Below are 12,335 nucleotides of genomic sequence, written 5' to 3'. Positions count from 1 at the left end.
TGTGCCCTAAACACAAACTCTGTCAGACTAGCAAAGGGACTCAGTGTAGGGGCTTAGATTTCAGGCAGCAGTGAGGTTAGGCACTACTACTTATTTTGCCTTTGAGTTCCTAGGAATGGAGACTCTAACAGGTGACTCTTCATCCTCGTTATGGGGCTTGCAGGCAACTCTACTGTGCTGCTGATCCATGCCCATGAAGTCAAACTGCAGAAGTACAAGGTCCCCGGATATATTTACCTGCTAGCTTGTGAGCTTTGATAGAAAATCTTCCCTGTCTTTTTTTTTTTTTTTTTTTTTTTTTTTTTTTGTTTGTTTTCTTTTATTTTTTTTTTTTTTTTTTTTTTTTTTTTCTAAGGCTGGTCAGCTATTCCATTTTATTACCTCTTTGTCTGCAAGGGACTCCGTTCACCCATTGTCACCCTATTGCTCAGGGGAGTACAATTTATTAGGTGTGGGGGGAGAATGCCCCCGACCCAGTTGTGTGGACCAGGATTCAAACAGGGTGTGTGAATCCTTGCTGCTTAATTGTTGTTTTTTCTTTGACATAAACTTCTTCAGATTGCCTCTTCTCTAAAAGAGCTGGGTCTTATTAATTACACAACTAGCTGCATCCAATCCAGAGATATGGAAAAACCCAGAGTTACCCCCAAACAAAGCTCGCTGCATTTAGCACTATAAAAGGAGACAGTTTTTAGTGCAAGATCTCAGGAGAACTTTTCATTGGCTATAAAAGCCTGCCTGGCAAGCTGAATGAGTGAGTGCTCAGCAAACAGGTGCTTATATTTGCTGTTAATACATTAAACTTTTCTCGTAAGATATCAGTTACCTAGTTTTAACCAGGATTTGTTTAGCTGCTTCTTTTGTTTTGGTTTGTTTAGCAAATTTTGTTAATAAATTGCCTGTTTGGCACCTGACACTTTTATTTGTAGAAGTTCGGTTCAATCATTGCCACACAGGAACATTTTGGCAAGTCACTGTGAGGTTTGCTTTTGCTGTTTCATGTGCTTGCATAATGCTCTTTACAGGATAAAGTTAGCAATTGAGAATTATAAAGAATTTGACCACAGCATCAGAGATCGTACAGATTCAGAAATCAGAAGCAGACCTTTCAAGCTAGATCCTCTGCTACTGTAAATTGGCACAGCTCCACTGAAGTCAATGCCAATTTAGAACTAGCTGAGATCTGGCCCAGGTGTTAGCAATCATGTCTTATGACCCACACAGTATATCTGCATTTTCCTTCCCTTTTTTGATGCATAGATGCCAAGGCTAGAAGGGACCACTGTGATCATTTAATCTGACCTCCGGTATAACACAGGCTGTAGACCTTCCCCAAAATAATTCTTATAGAACCAAAATAATTCCACGTGTCAGATACCCCTATAGCAGGATTGGTCCCTGTTTTGTACATGTTTTGTCTGGTTTTGATGTGGACCCTTTACAGGTTTGCTTGATTCACTATTTGATGTGGTTCATGTAAATGCAATCTACCAAAACCACTTTCATTAGCCAATTCAAGGTCCATATGTTACTGGCTGGTGGATACATTTTTTATGCACACTCTTCCTTTCCCCACACACAGCCACTTGAATACACTTACTCTATTATTTTAAAACCTCGATTGTTGGTAAAAAAAAAAAAAAAAGACTTCTTGCTACTGTATGTTAAATGAGATGGCAGTATTAAATACTTGAGCTGGCATTTGTGACAAGAGGGTGTGGAACATTTCTTTTTCTATAAAATATTTCCCCCCAGATAGATGGAAATCCTATTGTTCAGAAAGGATCACCTTACAAACGGACCAAAGGTTTAAAGCAAAAAGAGGAAAAACTTATCCATTTGGCATGTAGGTATCAAAACCAAGTGTGTTGCCAGTAAACTTAAACTGTGTGGAGGAAGTAGCTTTAAATAAAGTTAATAACTGTGTTGTTGTTTTCTTTTTAAATGAGCAGACTGTTTTCCTTTCCCTTTTTTTTTTGTCTTCTTTAATCACAATCTAGGAATTTAAACAGCTTTTAATTTTGAATATCCTGAGTTTGTCCCTGCTTAGGGAAGTCCCAAAGATGCATAATTACTGCCTTGATTCTGTAAAGCTTATCAGAAGCAGACCTCTGCCTAGTTGACATCAGTGGGTCTTTGCACAGATGTAGAAGGGTGTTCTCACAGATCAGTTTGTAGAATTGGGGCCTAAATCCAATAGGAAGCTACAGTGCTTTACTGGCTTAAAGTTACAACTTCATTCCATTGTTGTTGTTTTTTCTCTTTTATTTTCAGTAGAAGTTCTGATACTTAGCACTTCTCGGGATCAGGCTCTTCAATTGTATATGCCATTATTTGCTTATGTCAGTAAAACACAACGATTTTCAAGAGGCTGGTTTGCGAGACTACACTGACTGGCCTCAGTTCTTGAGGAAACTGGTATCTGATAAGGGAAAACATGGTTCATGAAACCCGGCATCGAGTGGGTTCTTCAAATGACGTTTAGATTTAGTAAAAACTCTTAAAAAGATTGAAAAGCCAGATAGGATTTTAGGTTTGAATGTCAGTGTTTAGATTTGGCTTTCCCAAATGATAACCTTGAGGATACTGGTTTTCTTTATATAGCTGAGAATAAATTTAGTACTGGAAATTGAGAGTTATAGTTAAGTGACTGTTTTCACTCAAACTAGTAGTTTTTGGCTTGTCCTTGTTGTAAAAACAAATAGGATGTGATTGCTGAGGAGCACAAAGGAGTGTAAAACTGTAAAGACGATGACTCTGGCTAGTAGCACTTGCTTGAGTGCACAACTGTGGTGGCTCTGATCCGGTCTCATGGATTAACTCTATATCTACTGCGTTACTAATTTTCTGGTTATTATCTGTAGTCCCCGTTTCCCTTTTGAATTCTTGAGTCCTAAGTCATAAGATTTTTCCACAGGTCTCTTTTAACACTTTATTATTTGTAAGCAAAACATTTACAACTGCCACATTTGCCACCCATCAGTTTTCAGATCCATTTAAACAGGAGTCTGCAAAGCCTAAAACAAAAGCTCTCTTACTTACTCTCTGCTGTTTTATGATGTGTAGAGAAGGCCTGAAAAGAGAGTGGTTGTTTTTTAAAAGAGGGCGGAGTGGGGATTTGGGTCTCATCTCTTTTATTTTTTCCTGGAAGATATTATGGATGACTGGAGAGCCAGTAGGACTATGTCACTCACACGTATTAAGAAAACTACACCTGAGTGCATGAGATAGTAAGGGATTTTTAAAGCTTAAAACTTTTTAAATTAACCCCTATTTTACTGACATACAATTGAGTGAAAATATCTTTGCCAAAGCTCCTTCAATTAATGGCTGTGAAAGTTCCCACCCCAGTTCTCTAATCTTCCAGATAGACCTCTAGCAAAATTCAGAGAGTCAAGTCTTGATGATATTCCTGAAATGGGAAAGTTTTTTTAAAAAAAAAAAAGCCTGTAAAAAGATAGCTCTGCTTCCTTTGTATAAGCTAAGGTAAAAACTCAATTCCAGCACCCCAACACGCCCCTTTGACTCATGTGTTGATGGATCTATTCTTTTAGAGTATTTTCTTTTGTCATTGTTGTGATGCTGGCAAACCAGGTGCCAGCTCATGCCAAGGCCCCGTTGACCATTGAGAGATGCATAGCGGGAAACCAGTCTGGTTCACCTGTGTCAGTATTGTGAGGATAGATATTAGAATTGTAAGAAAGTTTTTGGTGTTTAGACCTTATGAATAGCTTGTAGAATGCTGCATGTATTAGTTTCACTTATTTGTACGCTATGTTTTAAAGCAATACCAAATGTTTGCATTGTAACCCTCTGTAACTCGGTAACTCATCAAACAGGAAAGAAGCCTTTCTAATGCAAATGCCGGCTTCCTACACAAGATGTTAGGTTCTGCCCAGCCGGAAAGCTTTTGAAACCAAATGCACCATTGTGAGATACCAAAAGAACAAAGACTTTGTTAATTGAACTCCTCACCCCCTCTATGGGGAGGAGACCTGCACATAAACTCATCCCATCAGCTTGCACTCTAGGAAGAAGGGGATATAAATCCCTGACAAGGATAAGCTAGGTACTTTTTTGCTGTTTGGGCTCTAAAGGGCCAAGAATCATTAAGCATAAGGAAAAGACACCCCTTCCCCTGATGTTTTACTGGGGTTAGCCCTAAAGGACATATGAAGTTTGCTTATCATAGAATTTTCTATTATCTTTTGGAATCTACAACTGTAACTCTTTTGTATGTGTTATATTACCTGCTTTAATCTTGTAAATAACTCTCACTTCTTTTTCCTAGTTAGTAAATCTAGTTTATTACAGGATTGGCTACAAGTGTAGTCTTTGGTGAGAGATCTACGGTACAATTGACCTGGGGAAAGTGACTGGTCCTTTGGGCAATATTGTTATGATTTTTGATGGAAGGGACCATAAGTCACAAAGACTAGCTTGCCTGGGTGGCAAAATAGACCAGAGTGCCCAAGTGGACTGACTGTCTGTGACTCCATGTTAAGGCTATTATAGTGCTAGAGGAGTTCACACTTGATACTGGGTTGATGAAATCTAATTCTAGAACATACACCAGTTTGGGTTTTTTCCCCTGCTTTATAGTCTGCCCTGAGGTTGGCACTCGTGCTTGTGAGCTACTCCAGAAGGTATGACAATAGCATTCCATCATTCATCTCTATTTTTATTATATAAATATATGTATTACTACTTTTTCCCCAGTGTTCAATGATATTTTGGGTTGCTGTGTAAGAGGTTTTCTTTGTACAGCTGCAAAATTTCCTCAGAGACCAACAGAAACCATTGCTTATGGAGGTGCCAGTTCAGCACAGGGAAATTAGCAGTAGGAGTTGCAGATGGTTCAGCATTTTGATACTGCTACGATAGTTTATCATCGATGTCTCTGTCTTGATGGGCAAAAATGGTGTATTTTTCAATCCTTTTAGCTCCTTACTAGAGTACACCTGGGCCTGCTAACCACTCCCTACTAGCTACCATGTGGCCAGCTAATGTGGTTTGAAATATATTAGCTAGTATCTTAATGAGCGTTAGGACTTTGATCATGTTAAGCTAACTCAAGTGAACTAATGTGGTTGAAAAACAGGCATTGTTACACACAGAAGTTGCACTGATTTATCTTAAATTGGTTTAGAATCACACCTTAAGTTAAACCAGTACAACTTTCTCATGTAGGCTAGGTCTACACTACAGCGGGGTTCCGACCTAAGATACGCAACTTCAGCTACGTGAATACCATAGCTGAAGTTGCGTATTTTAGGTCGGCTTACCTGGTGGTGAGGACGGGGGAAAGCCGACCGCTGCCGCCGACTCCGCTGCCGCCTCTTGTCGAGGTGGATTTCCGGAGTCGACGGCAGAGCGATCAGGGATCGATTTTACCGCGTCCTCACGAGACGCGGTAAGTCGATCCCCGATAAACCGATTGCTACCCGCCGGATCGGCGGGTAGTGAAGACGTAGCCGTAGACAAGCCTGCCTGTCCTTTTTGCCCATCCAGACAGAGCCCTGGGAGCATCTGAAAGAAAGGAGTTAGTATATAGCTGAGTCTCAGACTTGGTTTGGGCATATAGCATTGCCAAGGCACTGTAATTGCAATGATGCTGTGAACCTTAATTTTCCCCTCCCTTCCTCCAAGACCTTACCTATAGAATCAATAGATACTTTGTTTTCTGCTAGTTTTAATGAATGAATATAACTTTTGTAAATAAAAAAGCACAACGCTAATATAGCTCTTCAGAAGACTGCTACTGACTCTTCTTCCGTAGTGCATATTCTCTGAGTACATCTTTCCCCTCTTCCCCACCCCCACCCCCCTGCATTCTCTGCTTTCTGCCCTTCATCCAATTTTCCAACCATGTTGGAGTCTTCCTTTGAGTCCCATGTGTGTTTAATTCTAACGTGGCTCTCTGCTGTGGTATTCTGGTAAAATCAAGAATAATGCATCTGCTACATCTCCTCTGTCTGTCTTCTTGATATTTCCAGCTGACAACTTTGCCGAACGTTTTAAATACTGTCTTCCTGAGTTCATACTGATTCTCCTAAAGCAGCTTTTACTAATTAAACACTCCTTTTTGGTGTATCTAATAATTCACTCTAAAACCTCACTGTTAACTTGAGGTCAGACTGTCTGATCTAGAATTGCTTACTGTCTTTATCTTTCTCTCTCCCCACCCTCCTTAAATCCCTCACTTCCCATCTCTTCCTTAAATAGAACTTACTCTAGTATTTCAGTTCTGGCTGTGATTTCTGTGCACCAGTTAGATTTCCTCTGACTTTTCCATTTCTATAGAGATGATCTTACTACGGGGCCTCATTCTTAACACCATTTTGTTTTGAGAAAGGGTTTCCTGCAACAGTCTCTCGCCTGGTTGAAGTTTGTAATCAGTCTATTGCTGTGGAAATTATTGTGATGCTGCAGGTTCAGTATTCGTGACTTCACTGTTGGATTAGATAAGAAGCAAAAAGGAGCTGTGGGGGAGGGAGAACCCTTGTTTAAGTAGGTCTTTGAGGGTTCACAATGTGTCATTTAAGATAAACAAGGAAAGAGGAACTGGATGTCTTTGTTCAATCTACAAGGATTTTTTTCCTCCAGTACAAAAAAAAAATCTATTAAAAAAAGAGGAAGGAATAGATAAAATCTGGGTGGGTGATCTAGTGACATTGACTTGGAACAGCATTTCCAGTATATTTTCCTAACTTCCCAGAAGTGCAGGATGCATTGCTGTCCAATGGCCTTTATCGTACTAGACTGGTAGCAGTATTCCTGTGGACAGTCAGATCTAGCCTTGATCTCTTACTGGAGAGAGAGTTACCTTGACACAGGGCTTTGTGTGGAGAAGAAATGGGAAGAAGAAAATCTGAATGGGGTGTCCTGGAGGGGAGGACCCATAGTCCCCCACTCTCTTTTAGGAAAGAGAAAAAGATTTACATATAGATATTTTTATTACTATCTTCATCACTTGTTCAATTCTAGTAGTGATCTCTTCTAAAATTTTAAATTTTGAGAAAAATTTCAATATGTATGACATTTTGTCAGTTTTCACTTCTGGTCTCCTCCCCTATTCCATTCTAGATCTCTCTTGGCATATTATTAGTTCTAGTTGTTTAGAACTGTGCTTCTTATGTTACCGACATTTCTTGTTACCATAATGTTCAGTTAGCCTTGTTTCCTTGCTTGCCTTTTTTATGCATGCCTCGTTATCCTTTGCTGCACTTGTTCTTCTAGCTTTTGTTAGGCAAGTCAAAAGGAAAAGAAACGCTAACAACTTGCCTATCTCACTTCAGATCTAAGAGCACTTGTCTTCTGCACATTTCAAAAATAAAAGCGCATTTCACTCCTTGCCTTTCTACTTAAATACATGTAGAAAAATAGTCTGTCTGTGACTAGTGTTTAAGGTGGGACTCCTTATGAGGCACTTCGTGTATGGTTATACATTAGTGACCGTGTCTACTGCAATACACGTGTATGTACATTTTTTTTCAATATATGTTAGGATTTTTAACTATTAAATGTAAAACTGGGAACAAACCCAGAATCTTTAATGACCAGAGTATACTTCATGCTGATTTACTTTAAACTGGCACCCTTGGTTGCCAAGTTACAAAATGAGGTGTTTTGGCGATGATGAATTAAAATGGGATTTTTGTTTAGGGCTGTCTGGCACTTATCATTCTTGCGCTTGTAAGTGCAGTCTTTGGCTATGTCTCCATGGCCCCGCAGTTCAGACTTCGGGCGTGTGAATTGCAGTATGCACTAGGGTGTTGCGCTCTGACTGCTCCCTGTGGACACTGCTGGCACAAACTAAAAGGTATCTAGTATGCATTAACGTGCTGCATTAACGCAAACTAGTTGTGACAGATATGGTAATTTCCTGCAGTATCCTTGGGAGACCTTATTGAATTAAGTTTACGTTACTTTGGGTTCCATTGTATTAAATAAATAGTTTATGTATTATTGCAGGTAGCGATCGTATGTAACTTCTCTACGGGGGAGATGTGAGACCTAGGGATTCAAAGGACTATATTGAACATCGTGCCAGACAAGAATGTGCCAAAGTGGTTTTCCTGGGAAATATCTAGGGAGGGGTTAATGCAAATTCCCCACCTCTGGTTGTGCAAAAACCCAGCCTTTCAAAGCTATGCCCTGATGAGTGGACCATTGTCTGCTGATCACCTGTTGCATGAGGCCTCTATCAAAGGCCCAAGCTTTACAAAGGAAAGACTCAACTATTCATGGTTGTTCTGGTTCAGAATCTGAGACAGTTTAGAATTTGTAATCACGGGAATACCCTGTTGTGGGTTTTGAAGGACTGACACCTACCATAGCCTGAGGCTGGAGTTGGGGTGACCTCTGGTAAACGTTTTTGCATGGATGTAGGTTCTTTTATCATTTTTAATTATGTTTTCTCTGTAATGTTTTCACCTTGAGAATAAATGTGCTTGCTCAGAAAGAACTGTGTGGTAACTTGTGACTGCAGCAATTATGCCGTTCATAGTCTCTGGAGAGAAAGCAAAGCACATCCGCTGGCCTTTTAGGCGGTCTGCCTTGCTGGGGAGAACTGTGCAGCCTCAAAAGACTCCAGTCAAGAGGGAGGGAGATGCGGGTCTCTACCCACAAGAGGTGATGGCTGAGGAACCGGGAGCCTGAGTGGGTGCCATCGAGGGACCACAGAGAAGGAACGCAGGTGCAATTACCTTGAATTGTGACTTCTTAGGTACCTTCTAATTTGCACCTGCAGGATCCACACAGGGGAGTTACAGTGCAGCACAGCACTCTAGTACATGCTGCAATTCACACCCCTGTAATCCAAATTGCGGGGCCATGTAGACAAGCCTCTTGGGTCTAAATTTCTGAAAGGACCTACTATTTTCTTGCTGATGCATGGCCCATAAGGAGAGGTGCTGTTACTTGAAGGATTTCATTAGACAATGAAATCCTTCTGTAAGTTTTCATCTTCACTAGCATACTCAGTATTATTTAACCACTGAACTTTACAGGAAAGACTTGTTGCCCTCTTGGCTTTACTTGCTATTATTTCTTGCTGCTTTAGTGCCTGTATGTACAGTTTAAAATAAAATTGAAATGGTTAATACTACAAAATATTTATACATGCAACAGAACTTAATCCCCCTTACTGTTTTATATAAAAGAATTAGTCCTTATTTATAAATATAGTTGAAGTGAAAATGAGGTCATGCTCTGTTCCTTCTGCAGCACATGAAGAAATTAGTTGCATTTGGAGCATGAGCAACATGCTTGTCAGTGAGGAGTCTGGCTGAATTCCCATGAACAGGAAGGCGAGGGTTGCATCAGATTATCTCAGTGCTTTGGGGAATCGGGTATGCGGAGATACGGGGAGGGAGTGGGATAGCAGCAGATTTGCGTAAAATGGGAGAGTGGGAGGGATGGGTCAGGCCCATACTTTGGGGAATGGGAGGGAGAGGATAACAGATTGCAAAGGGGAAGCCTGAATAGTGCTTTAGTGAAAGGGTAGAACCATTGCTAGCACTTTGAGCACTGTGCTGAACGTAGGGCACGGCTGCTGCTATGGTAGTGGCTATTGGGGTGGGGTCAGTTGGGGACTATTGTGGGGAGGGGAAACTGTCCTGGAAATAGAGGAACTTGGTAGCACAAGCCGCACAGTGTATATCTGGCTTCTTATCCATCAAATGCAATATGACGTAGCACATATTTTAAAGGCATAAGAGTGCCTCTAATTTGGACAAATAAATTGTACATCTGAAGGCACATGCAGGAGTAGTTTGTTTCTGGAATAAAGACAAATTAAGCCACTCCCCAGTAAAATGCATCATTGTGGCTGTTTCTGAAATTCTAGTTTGAATAAAGTTGTTCTGCCTTGGGCCATTGCTTTTTGCTGCTTATGCTGACTGGTTTGTCTTCTGCCCAGATACCATAGTGATGGGTGCAGTATAAGCACATTCTGTGCTAACAGCAGGGTAAAAATCAGGGGAGCATGGCAGGTATCCTGCAGTGTGTGACAGAACCCATACATATAAATGATATATATATGAAACATTGTGCTTGTGCATGCAGTACTGCCAGGTGGCAGCTCTGTAGAATTAAGAAACCTCTCTGGAGGACCATGACCTAAAATAGACAATCATAGGTAGGGAAGATCGATAGCAATATACATCTGTATGTCAGAGATTACCATTGAGCCCTGTATCTTACTGCTAGCATCTTAGTTTGTTCTAACTACTACATATAACAAACGTTTTCCAAGGCTAATCATTGTGGTTGTCTGTCATTACAGAAGTGACACTGAAGGTCCATGTAAGTGATGCCAGCACACATCAGCCGGTAACTGAAGCCTTCATTGAGATTTTTACCAACCAGATTTCCATTGCCTCTGGAACCTCAGGAGCAGATGGCACTGCCTTCATCAAGTTTCAGTATAAGCTGGGCAATCAGCTGATTGTTACTGCTACTAAACATGCTTATGTGCCAAATTCTGCACCATGGAAACCCACAAGATTGCCTGGTAAGAGATGTTTATTTTTGTTCTGAGGTAAGACTTTGCATCTAAAGGAAGTTACAAAATTACGTGTGACTGACTTAACACTTAGGATTGTAACCCTGGGTGGCTGTGGGGAGAAAAATATTAGAGAGGCACACCAGCACCACTCATCTGGACATCTTAGAAAGATCAATTTTTACAAAGTCCTCTAAAATCAATACGCTTAGTCAGATTTCTTTTTGAAATTTGATGTTCTTCAGGAGGGTGAAGAGTGGAGTTAGTGACTCAGATTTGGAGTCATTTGAGCGAAGAGTTCCAGAGATATAAGCCCTGAAACAGGCACTTTAAAAAGAAGTTTCTAGGTTGGGGGAAAGGGGTATAGCTAAAGAGCAAACTATTTATGAGATGCCGGTCACTGTGGTCTCAATCTGTTGAGTTTTACATAAGGCAGCATGTGGCATCCACTAAATCTTTGGAGGACCCAAACGGAGAAAAAATGTTAAGAAAATGTAGGGTTTTTTTTTTGTTTTTTTGGTTTTTTTATAGTGCTTTTCCTAATACAAAATGGCTAACAGGTTTTCATTCCTGCCATTTTATGTGGTTTAAAGTGTGACTTTTGTAAGTGCTCTTAAATCCAAATGGTTAATCAGATTGCTTTGAAATTTGGTGTGCCTTGTGGAGGGGCAGGGTATTGTTAGTGACCAAATTTGGGGTCAATTGGCTGAAGGGTTCCCAAGTTACATCCTGCCACCACCTCCTCTCCCCCCCCCCCCCAAAAAAAACCCCAGTTTCCTTCTGCTGCTTTATACTGTTAAACTGTGGGGTACTAATCACTGGGTGAATCACAGAGCTTGTTGAGTTTGACAGTAAGCTCACCCTGGATGGCTCTGAACTGACCCTTCTATTAACATAACTACAGACCAATTAATCACAAGCCCCCACCTAAGACAAAAGGAGTTTTGCACTGAGTGGCTGGCGGTGGCTACAATTTGTGAGTCAAGGGTGGCCATTTGATTTTGGGAGGACTGTGGGGGGGAAATTAGACATGTGAATGCTTCCTGAGAGAGGAAGAGTATTAGAGGGCAGAGGAGTGGAGGGATTTGGGGGAGAGGGGTTTGGGGCTGCAGCGAGGGGAGGGGGTTATAGCGGGGCATAAATGGGGACAAATGAGAGATGTTGGTATGGTTAGATCAGGGGTTCTCAAACTTAATTGCATTGCCACCCCCTTCTGACAACAAAAATTACTACACGACCCCGGGGGGGGGGACAGAAGCCTGAGCCTGCCCGAGCCACACTGCCCCAGGCGGGGGGGGGGAGGGCAAAGCTGAAGCCTAAGGGCTTCAGCCCCAAGTAAGGGGGTGTAACGAAGTAAGGCCTGTAACCTGAGCCCCACTGCGGAAGGTTGAAGCCTTTGGGCTTTGGCCCCAGGTGATGGGGCTTGTACTGAAGCCCTGGGCCCCAGCAAGTCTAAGCCAGCCCTGGCAACCCGATTAAAATGGGGTACCATTCCACTTTGGGGTCCCGACCCATAGTTTGAGAATCACTGGGTTAGATGTTTGGCTGTGTGTGTGTGTGTGGTGTTTTTATGTGCTGTCCCAGCTCTGCGCAGACAGCTGACACAGCAGACCTTAAGCGAACCACCCAATGACCACAAGATCTGTTAAGGTACGAAGGCACCCAGCCAAGTTTATTGTTGATGAAGCATGGTACTAATATCCCGCAGACTCTACCGGACCACTAATATATGTATTCCCATAACAATGGAACAGCTCAGTGAATGGCAGGACTTTCCGTTCCTCCCCAGGCTAGACAAAGACATTCCCTCTGGGATACATTTTTATAC

The 12,335-nt window shown here is 41.5% G+C and overlaps 1 protein-coding gene across 1 annotated transcript in view; it reads left to right on the top strand.

Moving 5' to 3' along the window:
* FAM171A1 (family with sequence similarity 171 member A1) overlaps positions 1–12,335 on the top strand; it is a 118,083-nt gene that overhangs the window by 50,894 nt on the left and 54,854 nt on the right. The window contains exons 2-4 of the mRNA XM_029911007.1: positions 1,756–1,846; positions 2,275–2,346; positions 10,289–10,516. Coding sequence (XP_029766867.1) covers positions 1,756–1,846; positions 2,275–2,346; positions 10,289–10,516 — 391 coding nt within the window. The remainder of the gene's footprint in view (positions 1–1,755; positions 1,847–2,274; positions 2,347–10,288; positions 10,517–12,335) is intronic.

This window comes from Terrapene carolina, unplaced genomic scaffold (assembly GCF_002925995.2).
Source record: "Terrapene carolina triunguis isolate 2854851 unplaced genomic scaffold, T_m_triunguis-2.0 Scaffold84, whole genome shotgun sequence".
NCBI lineage: Eukaryota > Metazoa > Chordata > Testudines > Emydidae > Terrapene > Terrapene triunguis.
This window is presented reverse-complemented; position numbering and strand designations above follow the sequence as displayed.